Source organism: Cnephaeus nilssonii, assembly GCF_951640355.1.
Source record: "Cnephaeus nilssonii genome assembly, chromosome: 9".
NCBI lineage: Eukaryota > Metazoa > Chordata > Mammalia > Chiroptera > Vespertilionidae > Cnephaeus > Cnephaeus nilssonii.
This window is the reverse complement of record NC_137080.1, coordinates 89,631,479-89,656,612: the sequence shown is the minus strand read 5'-3', so window position 1 is coordinate 89,656,612 and position 25,134 is coordinate 89,631,479. Positions and strand designations below refer to the sequence as shown.

Below are 25,134 nucleotides of genomic sequence, written 5' to 3'. Positions count from 1 at the left end.
AATTTCATACTCGCTCTGATTGGGTGGTGGGCGTGGCTTGTGGGTGTGTCGGAGGTATGGTCAATTTGCATATTTGTCTATTATTAGGTAGGATGATTGTCTAACCACACTATTCTGTACACCTGAAACTAATACAAAGTAATATTGACTGTAAACTTTAATTCAAAAAATTAATTTTTTTTTCATAAAAAGTAAAAAAATACTTTTTGTGGCTCCAGTTGGCTACAGTTGACTAGGCATTGCCCCTTTAGACTGGCAGGCATTCTTGTGTTGGCCACAGATATCACCACTCCTTGTTTTGCCTAACCCACTTATGATACCTACCCAGTTCCTATAGACATTGTAGTTTGTAACCCATCCCCTTAAGTGACCTAGCTGTGATGAGATTCTACTGCCTAAGGGAGATTGTAAACAGATTTGGGAGTGGTGGCAGTGGTTTACTGTGGTAATCACACAAAATTATGCTTAGTAAGGTGCTACCAGTACCACCTGCACATAAGAAATATCATCCTTGGGAAGTGAAGAAATAACTCCATCAGTATCCTTAAATGATATATAGTTGCTAGCCTCCAGTTTTAAGTTTCTTATTCTCAGTTTTGTGGATAAAAATAAGTTTTTTAATTAGTAAAAATGTTGATCTAGATTTTTTTCTAAAGCATTTTAACACAAATCAGTTACTTTTTCCATCCAAGAAAGTTTAATCATCAGTGCAATAAATGAATTGCTGAAAAAAACAAGAATGTTATATTATTTAACAATCCATACTTAGCCAGAAAGGGGAATCTTTTCCTTGTTGTTTGTTCCTCTATTATATGGTTACTATAGGCCTGGTGCACAAAATTTGTGCACTCGGGGGGAGGGGGGGCGTCCCTCAGCCCGGCCTGCACCCTCTCGCAGTCTGGGAGCCCTTGGGGGATGTCCGATTGACAGCTTAGGCCCGTTTCTCACAGGGGAGTTGTCAGTTGGAAATCCTTAGCGCTGCTGTGGAGGCGGGAGAGGCTCCTGCTACTGCCGCTGTGCTTGCCAGCTTCTGGCTGAGTGGTGCTCCCCCTGTGGGAGGGAGCGCACTGACAACCAGCGGGCAGCTCCTGAGTTGAGCATCTGCCCCCTGGTGGTCAGTGCACATCATAGCGACCAGTCTTTCCACCCTTCGGTCTATTTGCATATTAGCCTTTTTATTATATAGGACAAGCTAACTTTGTTCCATACTCAACATGTTATTAAGAAGCCTAAGTTTTTTTTTCATAACTATGTCCATGAAAAAAAATTTGTTAGGTTGTTTGCTAAATGTTCTAGGCATTGGGAAGTACAAAGATGATTATCATATGATCTCATTCAGATGGCCTACGATTTACCAATTTTAAAACTTACTTCTGAATGTAGGTCAGTGAGTTATCTCAGACCCAGTATTCAAGAATGTTTAGATTGGAGTGGGGTTTTATTTTGAATCAGATTATGGTACCCACTGACATAGTTTGAAATTTAATTCCAGTTCTAGGAGAGATTCAGAACAAAGGAGGGGGGTTTAAGTGTGTGCCCAGCGTGAGAGATTCAAAGCATGAGAAATCCCATTCCTGTAATAAGAGGAGTCAGAGGTTATAGGTGATGATGTTCAGAGGCATTAGTTTCTAGATTTTAAAAAAATGGTTTAAAGTTTTGAATTTGCTCTCAATGTTTTCCAGGGCAATATCTTATGTTCACTTAATTGGTAATTTTATTACCAAAATGTTTACAATCAAATGGAAAGTTAGTAGAAAAAAACATAATTTTCTTTATAGATATTTAAAATATGGTCCTCTAATGTATTCTTCTGAGAAAAATGAGAATAGCTATTACTCATGTGTGGTATTGGGACTGTAAACCTAAATCTGTAAAACCTAAAAAAATCATAAGTATTCTCCAAGTAGTAATTGTCTGCTTTCAAAGAATAGTTCAAAGTTACCTGCTGAATTTTTGTAAATTCTAAACACTGCTGTATAAACACTGTTAATCCCTGTGAACACTGTTGTCTTGATAAAGAACTTCTGAGACCATTTGCTTGCCCTTTGTTGAATCAAGATTAAAAGGAGAGGAGAGAAGCAAGAGACAGAGAGGTTAGTTGGCATTATGACTCCTCATTGGAAACTGGTGTGGATCTAATGACTCTAGGTTATGATTTGCTTAGTTCTCAACTGCTTTCTCTTTTAAAGGGAGTACCACAAGTTTACTCTGCTATCTAAAAGTAGAGCATTCCTGTGAAACTTCGTAAGTCATAATGGTGTCAAAGCAAAGAAACTATTACAATTAATTTTTATGGAAAAAATTTGAAATATTCCCAGATGCAAAAAATAACCTACCAAATCATGCGAGATAATACGCAAAGCCTAAAATAACATTAAATATAGTAAAAGCAGGAATGGTATGGTAAATACACAGCCTGTGTAAAGTAGTGGTAATATATGTATAGTGTATGTAATGTATATTTCACTTATTAAAAAGACTGATTTCCCTGTAAGTATAAAATAATGTAACACCACACTTTCGTATACCCATCAATCCGATACTCAAGCAATAGACTTGTCTATTTTATCCATTACTGGATGCCCACTAGAAGAGATTACTTTGCTACTAGCAGAATCAAAAGTAACTTCCACAGCTTTTAAGATTAGTACGAATGGTGGGTGCAGGCAAGTTCAATGTACCAGGTATACACATGCTTTGTTTTCACCATGATCAAAAAGTGGGGGATACTTGTATTACTGTTGGACATGCCTTCACAATAAAACATACCTTTAAAATAATGTATTTTAATGGATTTAGTATTTCCTGAGAAAAGTTCTGTGTTTCAAGGCAAGTCTAGAACTGTTTTACTTACTTGCATATTCTTGCCCTTAGAGAGCATGTTTTGAAAATTGCTGATTGTTAAAAGTTACTGGAGTTGGGAGAAAACATTATATGTTAGATTTTTTTGGTAAACATTTTTAATGCTGCATTAGAAGTACAATATTAATTTTGCCAGTAGGTTGAAAAAACGAAGCAAAGTTCTATAGTAATGTTATCTTTGCCCTCACACAGCTGCATTATTACCCCTTTGGGCTGTGTGATTTTTTTTTTTTTTCCTGATAACCATAGAAGCACAGAAGATTCTTTCTGTATCACTGGGTATGAACTTTAATGCTGCTTTCCCAGTAAGCTGTGTAAATATGTGGTCTCAATATGTATCTCCAATTTGACCTTTATACTTTCTATTCCTGCCAGACTTTGTTCTTGCTGTGGTATCTTGCTACATCTGTTGCAAACTCTTTTCCATTCCCCCACTCCTAGCCAGAAATGTTACTTTTATGAAATTTGTTTATTTTTCCCCATTCCTAACTTTCTGCATTATTTTCCTCCATGTAATTCAAGCTGTTCACATTCTCTAAGTACAGTTTCTAACTATAAGCTTACTGGTATTTTGTTTTGTTTTGCAAACTTCAAATATACTACTTCCTAAATGCTTTTCTTAACTCCATCTGTCCTTTGAAGGTAGCCCGCACTGTGAGATAAAATAAATATTTGATTTGTTATTTCTTCTAACAGCTCCTCTGTTCTTCTTGCTCACTTAAGGATGTGGTCGTTACTTAGATTGGTAGCTCTTTCCTCTTCTCCCTTTCTCCAATATTTACTGAATATGCTGTGGGACAGAGACTTTTAGGCTCCAGAAATAAGAGCAATGTGAACCTTGCCTACCTTTTAAGTGTCTAGTTTTTTATTCATTCCACAAATATTTAACTGAATACCTATCTAATGTATACTAGTCACTCTCCTACCACTAGGGATATAGCTGAAAATGAAACTGGCAGTCTACCTTCATTTTTCTTATATTCTTGCAGAAGGAGAGATAAATATATAAATATGTAATATATCAGAAGGTGATGAGTGTTATGGAATAAAAAGGGGATAAGGGGATGCTAGGGAAGGGGTGTATAAATCTGCAGGCTTCTTTATGTAGGGGAGGTCGGTTAATAGGTAAAGACCAAGCCATGTGGTATCTGGGAGAAAGATTGTCCAGGCAAAGGTGACAAGTGCAAAGGCCCCGAGGCTAGAGAGTATTTAAGATGTGTTCCAGAAACAGCAAAGACACCACTATTAGCTGGTGCAGAGTAAAAGACAAAGAGATAGAGTCAATAGTAATAGAAGCTTCATAGCCACATGTGGCCAATAATAACCATTTAGATGGTATCAGTCTAGCCAGTACTCTTCACCCTGCCTTTTTGGCCACTTCCATTATGTCTAGCCTTGCTTCAGGTGCTGATTCTTGATTTAATTAATTATAGACATGGAAGTAAAGCTTGTTTCCTTTGATGCAAAAAGAATGACTATGGGCATGGCAGGAGTCCTTGAGCTGGATATAGGCCTTTTTGTCTTTTAAGAGATCAGTTAGGAACAAGAATTTGTTGTTTTCCTCAGAGTCAATTTCCACCCAGGATATTGTGCCACATTAGAACCCAATGTTATGTGAAAGGTCTCTTATAAATTCTGCAGGTTTGAATATTTTTCACTGGAAAAGTGGCTCTAGAAACCTCTGGAGGTGTTAAGGAGATGCCCTGATTCTTAAAAGCATGTATCATCATTGTTTTCTAGAACTTAGCTTCTTGATTCATGAGAAAGGCATTTCCCTTCTATGTATGTGGAGGGTTTCTTTTGTGAAAGAGGATCCCCTTAGGACTTTGTGGTTAGTTTTTGATAGAGTAAATATACTTCTTCAAACACCCTCTGTACCTTGCAAGGTTTTTGCTAGGATTTTGCAGTGTACTAGTATATCTGATTATTGCAATGTTGTGATCTTAATTAGGGAAAATTTTTTCACATGCTCCTAGTTTGTTAAGCAGAAGCATATTTTAAAGGCATGTAATGTATTTGTATTCTGTAAGTATTCATTTAGCAAATATTTGAGTATCCACTATATGCCTGGCACAGTTTTTAAATTCTCTACAGATCCTCTTTAGAGTTTCATATTTTTCACAGGTTGTCTCAATCTTTTAGCTTTAACATATTGTAAGCAACATAATGAAATCCTAATAGGAAAAAGATTTGTGGTCATTAAACTTTTTATATACATTCAGCATTCTTTCACACTTAACCTTTTGCACTCAGATGTCAAGTGTGACTCGACACGGTTAGCATCGGTAGCAGCTCTTTTTATACTCTTTGAATGTATCAATAATTTGAAATATAAAAAATCCAAATAAATAAGTTTGTATGAAAAGAAACCAGTTTTTTATTCTACTGCCGCGCTTTGTAAAATCTGGGGTATTTAAAATATTAAATCCCAAGTAGAATAAAGGAATCAAGAAAAAAGCAAGCGAGTGCAAAGGGTTAACCCATTTGAAGATAAATAAATGAAATGTTAAGATTGTTTTTGCCTCTGGTGATAAATCATGTTTGACAAAAACATTTAAATTTATAAATAGGCAATATGATTTGCATTTTTGAAAATACTTTACTACTCTTGCTGACTGGCTTTCTTTTAAGTTGGTTGGGGCTTTTCTTTTAACTTATGTAATAAGGTTTGGGAACTGTGTTGTTCCTTAGACTAGGCTTTTAAATTCACTCACCCTTGAAGGGCTCTCTTCTGAATTTGTTTTTCTAGGCAGCATTTCCTGTGATTAGAAAAAGAAAGAGTTTAATGTTTGTGCTGCCCATCAGGCATTAGTATTTATCATCTTTTGCTGCTAAGAGAAATGTAATGATGATTTGGGTGGGGCTTTTTTGGGGTGGGGGTGTAAGCAAAGGACAGTACCTCAAGTGGATAAAAACATTCGAGTTTGCACACTCATTCTTCCTCTTCCCCAACTTTATTGTTTAAAAATGTTCAAACCTACCGAAAAATTAAGACTAGAACATAATATGTGTATACCCTTCACTTAGACTGACCAGTTATTAGTATTTTGTAATATTTGCTTTTCCTCTCTAATTCTTTGCTGCCTTCTGCTGCAGGTTGCAAACATCCTGACACTCCAACCCCAAATTAGTCAGCATGCCCTTTCTAAAAATAAGGATTTTTTTTTTTATGTTTCCACAATACCATTTCCACCTAAGAAAAATATAAACAATTTTATAACATTTAATACACAGTTCCTTATTCAGATTTTCCTAATTGTGCCCAGAATGTTTTTTTAAAATAGGTTTTTTTTTAATTTTGTTTTTAATCCAGGATTCAATCATGGTTCAAACATTTTGAGTATGTTTATTTTATTTTAACCTACAATCGTTTTTCTGCCTTTTTTGTTTGTTTTTTGTTTTTCTTGACTTTTTTGAAGACTCTAAGCCTTGGTCAAAATCTATTTTTATGCAATGTCCAACCTTCCAGATTTATCTAATTAATTAACTCATGATTAAATTTAGCGTGAGCGTTTTTTTGCCAGAATACTTTGTAGCTGATGTGTACTTCTTGCTGCATAGCATCAGGGCTTTCACAGAGTCAGGGTGTGCTATGCTTGGTACTAGTAGCTAATTTTGATTATTTGCTTAAGTTAGTGACCACCATATTGCTTTTCGTATGTTTTTTTCCATCTGTAATTGCTAAATAATCTGTGGGATGTAAACACACTTTTGGATTAAATTTTATATAGGCAAAAAATTATCTCTTCAGTCTAGAAAACCTGGATGTATTAGCGTAAGACACTTCTTTTTGGTCTCCTTATGTGACCCTAAGCATAATGAAACATGAAGCTCCAAATACAGTCTTGGCTCATTTCTGTTAACCTTTAAAATGAATTTATTTTTAAAGAGACTATTTCTACGTCTTTATTGGAAACATGAGCTGTTGATTGTTACAAATAATAGTGTTGGTACAGATTTATCAATTTGCTTTAAAAGTTCAGTAATTTAATTTGGAAGTAAAAAATTTTTTCTGAAATATTCAATAGCTTGTTTTCAATTTAACTAAATTGAAATTATCACAAAGTAGTGACTGGTTTATTACAGAGCACAACATATAGTGTTTTGTTTTTTGTTTATTTGGTATGTAATTCTAAACTCTTTTGAACCTGATTTTGATATTTTCATTTGTTTTGCAAAGTTACAGATATCCTCCTTTAAAGAATGAATGTTACCAGTAAAGAATAAATCATTATTGTTCTACTGCTTAAACAGATTATGTCATAAAACCAGTGAGAGAATTTGGTTTTTAACTTTTTGCATTTTTGAATTTACTTACTAGAATTAGAATTGTGTGTTTATGGTTTAAAGAAATTTATTGTGTGTGTATGTACACATGTGTTTATGCATGTGTGTGTGTGTCTGTTGGCTTCTGTTAGGAAAAAAAAAGATAATTAAGATAATTATACCTGGTGCACGAATTCGTGCACGGGTAGGGGCGGCCGAGGGAAGGGGCGGTGAGCCGTTGGCTGGCCAGCCCCACCCCCTGGTCGAACTCCTGGTTAAATGGACAATTTGCATATTAGCCTTTTATTATATAGGATAGGATTATAATGTTTTGGTCCCAGAGTTGGAGTGCAAAGAGCTTAAAGTCACTGGAGGAAAAATCCTAAAGTGTCTTCTCATATGGACCAGGGAAATGGAAAAACACTCATTCTTTTTTTGATTTTATTTTTCTTACAATGCTTCTGCTCAGAATCAGTTAGATTATGTAGACCAGCTGCTGTCTGTCTCTGAGTAGATGGGAATATTTATGAGCAGGCTGAAGCAGTTCTTAAGTGTCCACTTCTTTCTTAGAGAGGGAGTGCTTGTTCCAAGCTCAGACATTACTTTTCCCACAGAAATTGCCTGCAATCACTTCCCTAGCAGTAGAATGACTAATTATGAGCTGGTGTCTTAACATTTTTCACTGTTTTGACATTGTGTGCTTGGCAGGGTGTACAGTACTACTTTACTTCTTTAGAGTGTCTGTATTTATCAAATACAATGTAGATTCCTTTATAATATTAAATATGTTATTTGTAACTCTTACCTTCCAATTTCCATCAATAAAGCACAGCTGCTTAGTTACAAATCAGTCTGGATTAAGCAGTTTATTACACTTAGTGGCTCGCTAGAGTAATTTGAAACAATGAAGATTTACCAAGAGTACAGGCCAGATTTTTGCAGGTGCTTTTCTGTGCCTTGTTAGCATTCATCTTTAAAGGATAGACTTCAGACATGTTCCCTGGACCAGTTCCCGAAGTAGCGACCAGCCCTGACATTTCCTATCTCAGAGAGGGGGTTGATCCTAATGATCGTATTCTAGAATGTGTTCTAGAATGTTGTCTAGCTGATCCAGTGGCTCTGACTGCCTTTGTTGCTGGCTGTGGTGTAGCTGTTGAAGAGCTCCTTTGAATGTGACAGTGAATTAATCCTCTCTAATAAAATGGTAATATGCAAATTAACCATCACTCCGCCACATAAGCCACGCCCACCACCCAAGCCACGCCCACCAGCCAATCAGGGCGATTATGCAAATTAACCCCAATCCACGATGGCTACAGCCACAGAGAGCAAGGTTTCCCAGGTAACAGAGCAACCCAAGCTTTCCATAGCCATTGCAGGCCTAATCCTCCACTCAAGCTACAAAGTTTCAATTATAGAAGGTAAACAAATTCAAACAAATGGCGGCAGAATGGAGCTTGAGAGAGCAGGCCAGGGTTGCCGGCGGCAACAGGGGAAGCAAAGCTTTCCGCACACCCTGGCCGGGCTCACCCGCTTAAGGCTACAAAGTTTCAATTGTAGAAGGAAAATAAATTCCAGATACCAGAGCCTCCTCTTGGGTTGCCAGGGGGCGTGGCCAGCCTGCAAACCACCACAGGCCCCTCACTCAGGCCGCCCCACACCCCAAGGGAACCCCCACCTGATCCGGGACACCCTTCAGGGCAAACCTGCTGGCCCCCACCCGTGCACCAGGCCTCTATCTTATCTAATAAAAGAGTAATATACAGATTGATCATCACTGCAACACACAATATAGCTGCCCCCATATGGTCAAAGATCCTGCCCCCATGTGGACACAAGATGGCCACTACAGGATGGCCAGCAGGAGAGGGCAGTTGGGAGGCACCCTGCCTGCAAGGGAGGGCAGTTGAGAGGGACCAGGCTTGCAAGGGAGGGCAGTTGGAGGTGATCAACCCTGCAGGAGAGGGCAGTTAGGGGTGACCAGGCTGGCAGAGGAGGGAAGTTGGGGGCAAACAGGCTGGCAGGGGAGCAGTTAAGCATCAACCAGGCTGGCAGCGGAGTGGTTAGGGGGTGATCAGGCTGGCAGGCAGAAGCGGTTAGGGGCAATCAGGAAGGAAGGCAGGAAAGCAGTTGGGAGCCAGCAGTCCTGGATTGTGAGAGGGATGTCCGACTAAACGGGCAGTCAGACATCCCTCCAGGGGTCCCAGATTGGAGAGGGTACAGGCTGGGCTGAGGGACAACCCCCCGCCGTGCACGAATTTCGTGCACCGGGCTTCTAGTGAGAGAATAAAAGGAGAGAGAGAAACAGGAAGGTGACATACTGCTGGAGACACCTGTGTGAAGGTATTAGTTCTGTTTATGCACTGTGCTGTATCAAGGGAAGAAAGGCAGCTATTGACTACTGGTAGATCCTATTAATCAGATTTTTTTCTCCTCTTTTAGATGATTTACTTAGTATAAATTTATTTTTCTCAACTTTCTTAAGATGAGGGAAATTTCTGTGTCAGTCTCATTTGCAATTGTAGGGGCAAGTATTTAGGAGAATTTACTGTCTTCAAGCCTAAAATTCTCAAGCCCAGTTGCCTTTAGCAACCCCAGGTATGTATTAATGCAGTGAATTCTAGGTAATGCCATTCTGTTGGTTTCTTGTGCACATTGTTCCCTGGTTTCTGTTAATGAAAGGTTCTAGAATAAAATAGAAATTCCTTTTTGGAAAATTCTATTAGGAATGTGCAGTGCTAAGTAACTCTTCTGTAGCCAGATTGTTAAATAATTTAATTCTGTAGTGAGATGAAAAATACTTAAAGAATTCAATTGATAAATATTCATTGTTAACTATATGTTTTGTATACGTACTGTGCCTGATGCTGGGGCAATTCAAAGATGAGTAAAGCAGAGCATCTTCCTTGAATGAAATGTTATTTTTTTAAAGCCTTTTAATGAGTACAAAAGGTAAAACTAATAAGTAAAATGAGTAAAAACGTGTTTGAAATATCAAAAAGTCAGTAGGTAATTTTTTTTTACAGGATACCAACAAATTAAGTAAAAAAATTAAACAATGGCACTCTTTTCTTACAGAAAACATTTTAAGAGCAGATTTTCATAAGTTGTAGTCTTGCCAAAACTAGACAAATAATCAACACAAAATATGTGCTGATTTAAGATTATATTGATAGCCCTAGCTGGTTTGGCTCAGTGGATAGAGCGTCGGCCTGCAGACTGAAGGGTCCCAGGTTCGATTCTGGTCAAGGGCACATGCCTGAGTTGCAGGCTCAATCCCAAGTAGGGGTTGTGCAGGAGGCAGTCAATCAATGATTCTCTCTCATCATAGATGTTTCTATCTCTCTTCCTCTCCCTTCCTCTCTGAAATCAATAAAAATATATTTAAAAAAGATATTGATAGTCTTCACAGTATTTTTTTCCAACACTGTTACCTGATCAACACACATATATATGAGTGGAATAACCACTTACCATTTATCATGCACTTACTATAACTTATTTTTTTATTATCACACACATTATGAATACACTAGAGGTCCGGTGCACGAAATTCATGCACGGAGGGGGGTTCTCCCTCAGCCCAGCCTGTACCCTCTCCAATCTGGGACCCCTCAAGGAATGTCCGACTGCAGTCGGACATCCCTCTCACAATCCAGGACCGCTGGCTCCCAACTGCTTGCCTGCCTGCCTTCCTGATTGCCCCTAACCGCTTCTGCCTGCCAGCCTGATCACCCCCTAACCACTCTGCTGCCAGCCTGTTTGCCCCCAACTTCCCTCCTCTGCCAGCCTGGTTACCCCTAACTGCCCTCTGCTGCAGGGTTGATCACCTCCAACTGCCCTCCCTTGCAAGCCTGGTCCCTCTCAACTGCCCTCCCTTGCAGGCCTGGTCCCTCACAACTGCTCTCCCTTGCAGGCTGGGTGCCTCCCAACTGCCCTCTCCTGCTGGCCATCTTGTGGTGGCCATCTTGTGTCCACATGGGGGCACGATCTTTGACCACATGGGGGCAGCTATATTGTGTGTTGCAGTGATGATCAATCTGCATATTACTCTTTTATTAGATAGGATAGAGGCCTGGTACAGGGGTGGGGGCCAGCTGGTTTGCCCTGAAGGGTGTCCCTGATCAGGGTGGGGTTCCCTTGGGGCGTGGGGCGGCCTGAGTGAGGGGCCTGTGGTGGTTTGCAGGCGGGCCATGCTCCCTGGCAACGCAAGCGGAGGCCCTGGTATCTGGAATTTATTTTCCTTCTACAATTGAAACTTTGTAGCCTGGAGCAGAGCCAAGCCTGGGGCTCCCTCCGAGGCCCACAGCCATTTGTGTTTGGGTTATAATTGAAACTTTGTTGCCTTAAGCGGGTGGGCCCGGCCAGGGTTTGTGGAAAGCTTTGCTTCCCCTGCTGCCAGCGGCAACCCTGGCCTGCTCTCTCAAGCTCCATTCTGCCGCCATTTGTTTGAATTTGTTTACCTTCTATAATTGAAACTTTGTAGCTTGAGTGGAGGCTTAGGCCTGCAACTGCTGGCAGAAAGCTTGGCTTCCTCTGTTACCTAGGAAACCTTGCTCTCTGTGGCTGTAGCCATCTTGGTTTGGGTTAATTTGCATACTCGCTCTGATTGGATGGTGGGCGTGGTTTGTGGGCGTGGCTTGTGGGTGTGTCGGAGGTATGGTCAATTTGCATATTTGTCTATTATTAGATAGGATTTTCTAGGGGGGCTCTTAAAGACTAGTCAGTATCTCACATTACAGAACTAATAGCTGGTAGAGCTTGGATCCAGATCAGGGAGTAGGCTATTTTAGCTGCTTTTATTTCTTGGGCTCAATTATCTTCACCCCACTCACCAGGTTTTATGTGGGGTTTTTTGTTGTTGTTTTTTTCTCTTAAATATGATTTGGAAGGACCTGCAAAACTCAATCTAAAGTAAAGAAATATACTTTTGCCTGGTCCCTATGGCTCAGTGATTGAGCATTGACCTATGAACCAGTAGGTAGGTCACGGTTCAATTCTTGGTACACGCCTGGGTTGTGGGCTCGATCCCCCAGTAAGGGGCGTGCAGGAGGCAGCTGATCAATGATTCTTTGTCTTCATTGATATTTCTCTCTCTCTCCCTCTCCCTTCCTCTCTGAAATCAATAAAAATATATATTTTTGAAATGCACTTTTTTTTTTCTTTCAAACTTGTATTATAAAAGAAAACTCTTAAGGAAAAATGTGGTTGATTTCATTAACTAAATAATTTTCTATATGTTTCCTTTCAATCTCTGTATATATACCTATTTTTGTAATGTGTAAATATATACTGTGATCTTATATTCTACTGTTTCTCTTCAGTGTATCAGGCATTTCACATATAATTTTTTTCAAATTATTTTGAATTGTAATATATTATGCTGTTGACTTAATTTACCCATGGTTGTTCATCCATTTTCCTACTTGTGGATTGTGTTCTTTTTTTTTTTTTTTAACAATCACATAAGGAAGCATTTATTTGAGGTTTAACATGAAATCATACAAATAAAATTTGTATAAACACAAATCCACATTGAATCATAACACAGATAGCAAAAGACAAAGTAAAAAACCAAAGAAAACTAATTGGCAGCTATATACAGTTGGACACGATTATGTCTTATACACTAGAAAGTCTTTTACAAAATAATCATCTTAGAGCAAGAGAAGACCAATCAATCTTCAATGTCGTCCTGCCAGATGGGATACTTTAGCAATCTCCTCCTGTTTTCTCCAACGTCCTCCTTTAGTATGGCTGATAATTGTTTTGGTGATTGCCTCCCCCTCAAGACGCCTTGCCGTAAGTGCTCTGTTGGCCACTGTAGTCTGCATATCCCTGTCCATATCCATAGTTCCCATAGTTATACCCAGTATAATCATAGCCGCCATAGCCACTATAGTTTTGATCACCACCATAGGCACTATTGTAATTTCCATATCCTTGATCATAATAGTTATTAAATCCTTGGTTCCAGTTTTGGCCCTGACCTCGGCCTCGACCCCTAGTACCACCTCTTCCACCAGCTGCAGCACCTCTTCCTCCCTTTTGTTGTTGCTGTTGCTGCCTATATACCTCTTTGGGTTGGGCAACTTTGATTTCACACTTCCCAGAACCAATTTGATGATATCTGCTTTCTAACAATTTCTTTACTGGCTCCTCAACTGTATATGTGATAAAACAAAAACCTCTTCTTTCATTTGTTTTTGTATCCATGGGAAGTTCAATATTTTCCATCTCTCCAAAGGCTCCAAAATATTCTTTAATCTGTTCTTCAGAAGTATCTGGGCTCAAGCCACCCACAAAAACCTTTTTGGGGGGTTCCTTCCCTTTTAAAGCTTTGGCCCTTTTGGGATCTATCAATTTGCCATCCAGTTTGTGTTCCTTCAGTTCCAAAACCTTATCAACACTAGCAGCATCTTTGAAAAGCACAAATCCAAATCCTCTTGATCGTCCAGTGACTGGATCTGTTTTAATTGTGCAGTCTACAACTTCCCCAAATCGAGACAAATATTCAGTCAGATCTTTCTTGCTTGTATCCCAGCTCAAACCTTCAATAAACATTTTATCAAAACACCTTACAGCTTGCTCTCCCACACTGCATAACGCCAAGTTTAAACGAGGACGAGGCCAACAAAACGTTAAACATGGTTCTACTTTAGAAAAATCCAACTTCCTAAACTAATCCCTCACAACTGAGGTCCACCTTCTTCCTCAGCTATCAAGCCAATGTTCCACCTAACGAACTCCTCATGATGCTTTCTGGGGATCTCCGCACCAGCGCTCGCTGGCTCCCAAACCAGGAGTTCTCTAAACTCTCCCCAGGAAAACCGCGTGGGGCCCTAACAGACACAATGAAGAGGCGGCGGCAGCTGCAGCATTGTGGATTGTGTTCTTGTTTTTAGTTTTTCATTATATGTAATGTAGTAATGAACATATTTCTGCACAGAATACTTTTCTTCTTTTAAATTATTTCTATAGAATAAATTCCCAGGAGTGGATCACGTATACTAGTACTGTTGGACCTCATGTTAGATTGTGTCTAGTAACACCTTTATTATGTTTATTAGATAGTGAGAAATAAATTTGCTGAATAAAATGTGTCCTATTCCTTATAAAACCACTTTGCATTTATTCATCCAGTCATTTTGCATACAAACAATAGAGTTTGAGTTATTTATTCTATTTCTTATTATATTGGGAAAAGTAGGAATTGCAGAGATACAGGCAATATTAAACTATAAGTACTCTAGCATTTCAGTTTTATCCTGTAGCTGGGGCATCATGGTCTTTTTGTTTTCATATTTTCAAGACTATAACTGGTATATGATTCTAAGCCCTGTAAGAAATAAGAATGGAAGAATGGCATTGCATTGATAGAATAAGATTCAGGAATGTCTATTGACTATGACGGCACTAGGTCTATGTCATACCTGCAAGGCAGTTAGGAATATAGCCAGCTCAGACACATAGTGGCAGGAGGAGAGGAGAGACTCAAATAAATAAAAATATACAGGCAGTTAATATCCCTAAAGAGCCCCAAGCTCTTTAGTTCCTACTTAAGGTTAAGACAGCCACTTCAGGGAAAGAGAGCTGCTGGGGCAAGCTTGGGTACATTGTTCTTTGTGCTCCAAGTGAAGTGCTTTACTTCTTTCATTGAGGGCTGAGATTACTGTTTCATTCATCATTCGAGTCCTAGTACAGTGTCTGTCACATAGTAGGCCCTTTGTAAATGCTTATTTAGTTGAGTTAAATTCATGGGTGAGCTTTGAAGAGTGTCTAGCAGTGAAAATTGTATAAGATAACTTGAGGCTGCTTGGGCAGATGTGCAAAATAGGTAGGAAGAGATTTGGGTGGCTTCAGTGATAGCTAACAGAATTGAAAGACTACTTAGGAAGAAGAGATGATGTTAACTGCTATATTGAAACCTCCTTTAAAAGCTTAAAACCACACAAAAATCTGTACAAAATGTTTTTGTAGTAGCCTTATTTTGACCTTCATGACCTAGAGACATCCAAGATGTCTTTCAGTAGGTGAATAAATAAGCAAACTGGTACCTCCATACAATGGAATACTATAAAAGAATTGTGAGCTACCAAGTCCCAAGAAAACATGGCTGAATCTTAAATACATATTGCTAATTGAAAGAAGCTGGTCTGCAAAGGCTATATTCCATATTATCTATATATATAAAAGCCAAGCGACTGGAATGCCGGAATGACCGGTCGCTGTTATGCGCACTGCGGTGGCCAACCAGCCAGATCTGGGCCCCGAATGCCGCCCCCCCAACCTCCTGCAACCCCTCGCCCCTGCCGGCCCTGCCTCGGATCGACCCCCAGCCCCACCAGCCAACTTCCTGCAGCCCCTCCCCCCACTGGCCCAGCCCCTATTGGACCCCATTGGGGGGTGCCAGCTGGACCCCACCTGTGCATGAATTCATGCACTGGGCCTCTAGTTTCAGTTATAAGATGTTCTGGAAAATGGAAACTAAAGTGGTGATACGGAGATCAGTGGTTGCCAGGGGTTTGGAAGGAGAGAGAGAGGTTTGAATAGGTGAAGCATGGGGAGAAGTTTTAGGCCAGTGAAACTATTCTGCATGATATTAGAATGGTAGGTACATGACACTATGATTTGTCAAAAACACATAGAACTTTACAGCACAAAGAGTGAACCTTAATGTATGCTATTAAAAAATCATTTAGGAGGTTGTGAGATTTCAGATGGAAGGCATAATGTGACAAAACAGACTTACTGTATTACAAGTGTATAAAACAACCTCACTGAAGGGAGGGTAGGAGGAAATGGTGCTGACCTAAGTAACTTTTGAAACAAGTAGTCTGTAAGACTAAAAGCAAAAGACCTGGACATAAGTACTATACTCTAGGTGATGAAGTTGTTTCCCAAGAAGGCGGGTGGGGTAAATGGGGCTGTACAGATTAACAGTTCTGGATGGTGGCTGGTTGAAGTCAGGTTTCTTTTCACTATCCATGTGGGAGTTTACAGATAAGCAAAGGATGGAGATTAGAATGATCTATGTGGTAATGGATTATAGTTGGAGACATCAGTAAGAGCTCTTGTTTGGCTTGATATTTATAGGTATATGTATACATAGATTGGTACACACACAAATGTTTCCTTACTCTGGCAGCTGAGAGAGCCTGCAAGCAATGACATCCCAATAGCATTGAGCATTCTCCAATACAAGGAATCAGGGCTCTTGGAGAAACAGCCTGTTTTAGGACTGGGGTAGGAAATATACAAGATGAGCATGGAGCATATTGATGGGAGTATACAAAAGGGACATATGAGCCAAGTAAAAAGAGCCCTCCAATAGCTAAAACTGGAACAATTTGAGCAACAAAATAAGCAGTAATGGTTTATAACCCAAACTACAAAGCACTCAGGAGTTCATCCTATATAATAAAAGCCTAATATGCTAAGTGTCCGGTCGGCCATTCAATCAATCAAAGTGTAATATGCTAATGATATGCTAAGGCCACTCAACTGCTCACTATGACATGCACTGAACACCAGAGGGCAGACAGTTGACCAGTCGACCAGTCGCTATGACATGCACTGACCACCAGGGGGCAGACGATCCGACAAGTAGGTTAGCTTGCTGCTGGGGTCCAGCCGATCGGGACCGAGCAAGATGGTCCGGATATGCCCTGGAGCCCTGCCATGGTCCCTCCCCGGCTGGCCAACCTCCCACGTCCCTCCCTGGCCTGATCGTGCACTGGCGGGGTCCCTCGGCCTGGTCTGTGCCCTCTTGCAATCCAGGACCCGTCAGGGGATGTCAGAGAGCTGGTTTCGACCAGATCTCGGAGGCCAGGCCAACGGACCCCACTGGTGCACGAATTCTTGCACCGGGCATCTCTAGTACTGATATAATTAGTCATTGATTAAATAAGTAAAAGTGGGACTACAGAAAAACTTGCTGTGCAGAAGAATTCCAAGTTGTTTATGTAGATATTCCTCCCTCAGGGAGAGGAAGCCTAAGTCTCCACCCCTTAAGTGTAGTCTCTGAACAGTGGCTTCCTTCTAAAGAGTAGTATAGAAAGTTGGTAGAAGAGTACCTTTAAAATGTAGATACCTGACAAGCACTCCCTCAGCCCAGGTGATCAAGTCAACATCAACAGTGATTATCATGTTGATAGCATGTACCCTTGATATGATGTGATAAGAATGGAACTTTACTCAATGGTCTTCATTCTCCAAACCCATTAACCCAGTCTAACTATGAGTAAAACATCAGACAAACCCAAATTCATGGATGTTCTACAAAATTCCTGAGCAGTACTCTTTTAACTGTCAAGGTCATGGAAAACAAGGAAAGTCTGAGAAACTCTCAGAATTAAGAGGAATCAAGGAGACATGATGACAAAAATGTAATGTGGTTCCCTAGGTGGGTTTCTGGAACAGAAAAAAGAATTATTAAAAAACTAAGGAAATATGAATAAAGTGTGGGCTTAGGGTATCAATATTGGTTAATTAATTATAATAAATACTAGAGGCCTGGTGCATGAAATTCATGCTGGGGGATGTGGGGATCCCTCAGCCTAGCCTGCACCCTCTCTAATCTGGGATATCCCTCTCACAATCTGGGACCGCTGACTCCTAACTGCTCACCTGATTGCCCCTAACTGCCTCTGCCTGCCAACCTGGTTTCCCCCAACTGCCCCCTCCCGCCAGCCTGGTCACCCCCAACTGCCCTCTCCCACCGGCCTGGTCACCCCCAACTGCCCTCCCTCCCTGCCGGCCTGGTCGCCCCTCACTGTCCCCCCACCCCCACCGGCCTGGTCACCCCCAACTGCCCTCCCTGCTGGCCTGGTCACTGCCAACTGCCCCCCCTGCCAGCCTGGTTGCCCCTCACTGCCCTCTTCTGCTGGCCTGGTCGCCCCCAACTGCCCCCCTTGCTGGCCTGATTGCCCATCACTGCCCCCCCCCCCCCCCCCCCCCCGCCAGCCTGGTCACCCCACACAGCCTGCTGTTCAGTCGTTTGGTCGTCCCTCACTAAACCCCCTGCCAGCCTGGTCGCCCCACGCAGCCTGCTGTTCAGTCATTTGATCCTCACTAACCCCCCTTCCGTCCTGGTTGCCCCACGCAGCCTACTACTGTTCAGTCATTTTATCCTCACTAACCCCCCTTCTGTCCTGGTCGTCCCACACAGCCTGCTGTTCAGTCGTTTGGTCATCCCTCACTAACCCCCCTGCTGTCCTTGTCACCCCAGGCAGCCTGCTGCTGTTCAGTCATTACTGTGAGGGTGTCCTGACCAATTTGCATATTACCCTTTTATTAGTAAAGATACCATACTAGCATAAGTAAGATATTGTTGATAGAGGTATGGTTATATAGGAACACCCTATACCATCTTAGTACCCTTTCTGTAAATCTAAAACTAAAATTAAAACTTTTTTTTAAAGAAAAATACTTCTTAGTGGCAAACAGCTAGAATTGCTTGTACTATCTCCTGATGAAATAAAAAAAAATTTTTTTTAATAAAAGCAAATTCAGATAAATCAAAAAGCTTCCTGTGATGATCCTAGAGGTTCCAATATAAGAACTGGCTTGGTTCTCATATTTATCACTTCTAAGCCCCAAGCAGCTTCCGTTAATTAATTATAAACTTTTTCATCTAATTCTGAAATTGAGAAATAGAAACTGGTGTTCTCATGCCTTCCAAAAATGTTTTATGAACAAATGAAAAGTCCACAGATTCTGACTTTGTAATATGTGCTTAACTCCTACTTTTTGAAATACATATATATTAGTAGATGTTTTCATAATGAAAAAATTGTAGACACTGAATCTTCTCTGATGCACTGGATAAAGCTCTAATTACACTCAAAGAAGAACATGTTGAAGATGCAGGGTAATTTAGAAATGCAAGAACACCTATGTATCCTTTTGAAAGAGAATTTTTAATTTCCAAAATAAACTGTAAATAATTATGACTCATCTATATTCATTCTAGATAGCACCAACTTCCAAATTGAATAATATCTTTTATCTCCTAGAAACAAAATTCAGTTATTTCTGAAACTGGTTCACTGTTCCCCTCTTTACGAGTCCCTTTCTACTAGTGTCCAACCTTCTGTAAGATACAGTGTGACCCTGAAACTATAGTTAGGTCTGAGAACTAAAGGGCTAATGTGAATGTATCTTACAAGATAGTATGTGTTCTGTTATAAATGATCTTCTTCCTGGAGTTCTTTCCTGCTCAGTTTATTTTATGTTCCTGGGATCTTTCCACAAAGCAGAGCAACATAAACTATATTGGAATCTTATCTTTTAGCGGGCTTTTGGCCAGAGGTTCAGAGCTCCCAATTTTAGAGAGTCTAGCATTACTTTTTATGCTATAAAATTACAGGCTTGATATTAACACTTGTTCTTTTTTAGCCATTGATTTTTCCTCATAGCCATAGATAAATACCTTAAAATTTGTACAATGTAATTGGTGTAGTGAGATGTCTGAGTTACCTAGTTTTAGATTTTTTGAGAGCATGAATAAACATGGATTTGTACATTTCCATAGCTCCCAACAAGCTTTGTTGAGAAGGTCAGTAAAGGTAACTTCTTTGTCCGTGGGAATAAAAACTACTTGCACACAAAAGAAAAGAGCTTTGGCTGTTGGCCTCAGTTCTTCTCAACCCTTTTGTTTTAGTCTAAATATTGATACAAGTGAATACAGAGTTTAACAATTATGTGCTATCTTTATGCTTGATTCTCTGGTTATTGTTTGTTTTCTTTTTCTCATTATTTGAAATGTAGATAAGAATAGTTCCCAAACTTACTGAAATTTTAGGGCTCAAGACCTATTAGCTTTGAATCTTCAGTTTAGATTTTAGTTAAAGCTAAGATTGTACTGAGCTTCTAACATTTCTTTTTCCATTGAAGTCATTGGCATATTAAAATGAAAACAAGACTGACTCAAAGATCAAATTGCTCGATGATTAAAAGGAAGTAGCTTGGTTATATTTGATTAATTAATTTGGTTTTAATAGCCTTGAAGGTGAGATGCTGGAATATCTGACCCAGTGGCTAGCAGGTAATAGACAGGTATTCAGTAAAAAGTACCCTTCTTTTATGACCAAGATCTTTGGTCTCCATTTGCCAGATAAGGAACAGTTGAGCTATTTATCATACTTATTATCTTACTAGATGGATATATGTTTTCACCAGTGAAAATATAATCCTCTGATGTATTCCTTTCCTTTCCCCTTTCCCTTCTCTCTGTTGCCCCTTTTTTCCATTTGTTGGGATTGCTTTATGACAGCAGTATCTTGATAAAGGCAACGTACTATTACTGTAAATGCAAAAAAACTTTGTTTTTATAAAGAATAGGTTCATTCAGATGGAAGTGAACAATACAAAATGTAACATTTTTCATTTGTACTTTTGAAACTATAATTCTAAGTTTTGAATATTTGAATGTGCAGCACATAAATTTAAACCTTCAAATTTGACTTTTTAGCCTGAAACATGATGCTATTGTAGAATAGGAATAGGTTGGGAAAAAAGAGATCTAGAGATAATTTTCAGCTTTTATATTTAACCACTTAAAGTTAATAAAACTCTCATCTCTTCCATGAAATGTTTAGCTGTAGTGGTAAAGATATACCAGATTGAGGAAAGAGCATGGCAGTTCTTTTGGGGGACTCAGTTAATAATCAGCCACAGCTTACCAAAGTCTTTAAAATATAGATCTTGAACTAGAAAATTATTATGATCCCTTCTAGCTATGAAAGTTGGTGATTTTCTTGGCATCACAAATTAGAGAAATATATGTGGATAGTGAAATGCTCAACCGGTAACAAAAGGATATGGACAGTCTTCAACGAGATAATCAGCTTCTGAAAGAGCAGTGGCTTTGAAGTTTTTATATGAGGAAGATAGAAAATGAGAGTCTGCCCAGCAGATTTGCAGAGAATCTTTGATAAATTTCTTTAGTGCCATTTCAAACCCCAGGAGCTCCACATAAGATAGTTTTATTTGGGCTCTGTTGTGGACATATTCTGTATATATACTCTCACTGGATAGATCTGTCTAAGCATTTTTTTAAAAAGAGTGCTGAAGTCTTAAAGATGGGGTTTAATATCTTTACCAAGAGATGGCAGACACTGACAGATGGTTCCTAAGGATAATTCCTTGCAATCAAACCTTAATTTCTTTATAGTGTCAGTATATAAAATGAGTATAGATATATATTATTACATTTTCAATAAGAACTAACAGTTGATTGCCAAAAATATACTTTTAATAGCACCCAACTTTTCTAGATCAGAATCATGTAGTGTAATAGAAGGATCTCTTAAACAAAATTTACAAGTCTCCATCCTTCTCTGTTTTGGGTTTTTGGGCAAATGATTTAAGCACTCTGAAAGACAGTTTACTTTTTTTTGTAGAATGATAATATTATTACCTATTCTGTTCGTATTATAGAATTCTTGTGAGAATAAAGTGATATGATGTATATTAAAAGTATTTTGAAAATATTTTAGGAGTTACCAATCAAGTGAATTTAAGAATTCATACCCATGGTACTGTCACAAGCCCATTGATTGGGAACGAGGGTGGGTGGGTGGGTGGGAGGGAATCCAGTAGTTTAAAAGTATTTACACTGAGTGGCCAGATTATTATGATCTCTGAAAGCATAATAACCTGGCCACTCAATGTATATCCTATATAATAAAGTGCTAATATGTAAATTGTCCCCTCGACCAGGCGTTCAACCAGTAGGCAGGCTGGCCAACCGCCCACGTCCCCTCCTCCTGGCCAGGCTGGCCGGACCCCACCCATGCACGAATTCATGCACCGGGCCTCTAATATATATATTTTGAGTGGACAGATAATTATGCATTCAGAGATCATAATAATCTGGCCACTCAGTGTATTTTATGTTAGAATTAATGAAACTGAAATTTGTCTCCTGGATAGCAAATTGCAGATCCAGGTCCATGACTCATGTCCCTGTACAGTCCAGTTACTCTTTTTTTAATATATTTTTCTTGATTTCAGAGAGGAAGGAAGAGGGAGAGAGAGAGAGAGAAATATCCATGATGAGAGAGAATCATGAATCAGCTGCCTCCTGCAAGTCCTCCACTGGGGATCGAGCCCACAACCCAGGTGTGTGCCCTTGACCAGAATTGAACCCGGGACTTTTCAGTTCACTCTATCCACCGAACCAAACCAGCTAGGGCCAGTTACTCTTTTTCTACACGCCATATTGATTCTGTTCTTTCCCTTTAGATTAAAAATTAGGTGGAAGTTTAAGGCCATTTTAGGGTTATTTATAGACTCTAGGAAGAACTGTACACTTTTTTACTTTATTCTAAATAAAGGATCATGTATATTTTCAGCATATGTCATGGAATTATTTATTGTAAGAAGTAGAAAACAGTGGTGACAGAGCTCTTTCTCAGAACACCATTGAAATCAGAGTAATTTTTTTTCCTTTGCCAGTTATAACAAATAACTTTCAATTTATACAATGTTATGCAAGAATATGAACACATTAGATCATACAGTCACTTTTTTTATAATGATGGATATGATGGATTTTAAAAAATCTTTTTAATTATTATACATTTATTATAATCTGCATAGTTAATAATGTGTGACTTGCCAAGAAGAGGTTATTATGGCTGAAAAGTCTTAACTTGATCAGGTTTCTAGAGCAGGATAGAATTCAAAATATTGTGGTTTTACAGTTTTTCGCTATGTATGAGGTACAGTAGACTACTTGGCTATTACCAATCTATACTAAACTGAAGGTATAATTCAGGGGACATGAACACATGCATGGACATTTGGCAGATTTATTAAGCCCAGAATTGTGGTTCTTTGTAATCCCCTTAAAAAGTTATTAATTAGGTAATCACCGGTCATTGAACCAGAAGAGTCTTCCCATTGTGTACTAAATGGATTCAAATGAAGGCAGAGCCAGCTAGCTTCAGCAACTGTCCCCTGCATGATGGAGCTCTGAGGCTCACATTGCAGATGTGTAATATGGGTTACTTTTGCTTTGGTTTTATGTATAGTAAGAGCTTCAACATGCATTATGCTTCAGAGAAAGGTCATCATCTTCCCATTATGACACATAGTATACAGTTTATATATATAGTCTTTTGTGGGTGAAAGAGTTGGGGGAGAAAGTGAGTTTACTGGACCTCAGCTAATCCTACATAATAAAATGGTAATATGTAAATTACCATCACTCCGCTACGCCCACGATTGGGCCAGCAGGAGGTGCAGGGGGCGGGACTCAGGGTGGCCGGGGTAGCTGATTGGGCCAGCAGGACGCTGAGCTCGCGGCGCCACTGGCGCCGCGAGCTCAGCGTCTGTACCATGGCTGCCGGAGGCTTTCGGAAGGCCTGGGGCGCCTGCGGACAGCCGGACAGGTCCCCCGCGATCAAAGGCCAAAGCGGGGGACCTGGCCGCCTGTCTGCTCCGGCGCAAGGCCTTTCGAAAGCCTCCGCAGCGCCGGAGGCTTTCGGAAGGCCTGGGGCGCCTGCGGACAGCCAGCCGGACAGGTCCCCCGCGATCAAAGGCCAAAGCGGGGGACCTGGCCGCCTGTCTGCTCCGGCGCAAGGCCTTTCGAAAGCCTCCGCAGCGCCGGAGGCTTTCGGAAGGCCTGGGGCGCCTGCGGACAGCCAGCCGGACAGGTCCCCCGCGATCAAAGGCCAAAGCGGGGGACCTGGCCGCCTGTCTGCTCCGGCGCAAGGCCTTTCGAAAGCCTCCGCAGCGCCGGAGGCTTTCGGAAGGCCTGGGGCGCCTGCGGACAGCCAGCCGGACAGGTCCCCCGCGATCAAAGGCCAAAGCGGGGGACCTGGCCGCCTGTCTGCTCCGGCGCAAGGCCTTTCGAAAGCCTCCGCAGCGCCGGAGGCTTTCGGAAGGCCTGGGGCACCGGCGGACAGCCAGCCGGACAGGTCCCCCGCGATCAAAGGCCAAAGTGGGGGACCTGGCCGCCTGTCTGCTCCGGCGCAAGGCCTTTCGAAAGCCTCCGCAGCGCCGGAGGCTTTCGGAAGGCCTGGGGCACCGGCGGACAGCCCGCTGGTGCACCAGGTGCATGATTAAATCATGCACTGGGCCTCTAGTGTTTAATAACAGAAGATGTAAGTTAAATTGACCAGTTCTTGTGTGTGTCTACATTTAATGCAATAGAATGTGGTATAGTGAAAAGTTTCACACTAATTTTATTTCACACTCATCATTTCTGGTTGGTTTTTCTTTAATCATCACCTGAGGATATGGTTGATGTTTGTTTGTGTTTTTTTTTTTATTGATTTTAAAGAGAGGTAGAGGGAAGGAAGGAGAAAGGGAGGGAGAGATAGAGACAGAGAAAAGAAACATCCATCCATGTGAGAGAGAAATATCAATTAGTTGCCTCCTGTACAAGGATTGAACCCGAAACCTAGGTATATGCTCTGACTAGGAATTGAACCCACAACCTTTTTGGTGTATGGGACAATCCTCTAGCAAACTAAGTCACCAAGCCAGGGCTCTAATTGTTTTTATTTTATTTTATCTTCTTATTTTATTTATTTTATACAGGACATGTGAGATTTGCCTAATTAAGAGGCTGTCCTTTTAAATTAAATACTAATTAGGCTTTCTTTAGGAACTCTGATGTTTTGAGTGCTTTGTCCTCATTCAGTGTTGTTAATGCAAAATAACCTAACACCCAGCTAATACATACCTTCTTTTTGTTATGAATAACACAGGGTACAAAACTCACCCACATACTTCTCTTGGCAGAAAATAAAACTTATGCATAACCTGACATGTACTCATTCTACAGAGCAGAGGATGATATTTTTTTGACTGATGGTTTTGTCAGCTCTGGATTGTTCAGAGAGGGGGGAGGAACAAGAGGTGTAGATTCCCTGAAATAATAGGCTGTCAGAGTTCCAGGGACCTGAGGAATTGCCTTACCTAGTGTGCCTAAATATCTTAACACTGCTCTCCCCCCAAATCCAGACGCACGTGAGGTAGTCAGCAAAGTTC

General features: G+C 40.4%; 2 protein-coding genes across 2 annotated transcripts in view; one reads left to right on the top strand and one right to left on the bottom strand.

Annotated features, from left to right (window-relative positions):
- ZFAND3 (zinc finger AN1-type containing 3) overlaps positions 1–25,134 on the top strand; it is a 356,826-nt gene that overhangs the window by 164,283 nt on the left and 167,409 nt on the right. The gene's annotated exons all lie outside the window — the stretch shown is intronic.
- LOC307105808 (heterogeneous nuclear ribonucleoprotein D-like) lies at positions 12,459–13,751 on the bottom strand. The gene has a single exon (XM_079781694.1). The coding sequence runs from the start codon at positions 13,690–13,692 to the stop codon at positions 12,916–12,918; it is 777 nt and encodes a 258-aa protein (XP_079637820.1). The 5' UTR covers positions 13,693–13,751; the 3' UTR covers positions 12,459–12,915.

Excerpts from the sequence above, each read along its gene's own strand:
- LOC307105808 (XM_079781694.1), bottom strand. The coding sequence starts at position 13,692 with ATGTTTATTGAAGGTTTGAGCTGGGATACAAGCAAGAAAGATCTGACT.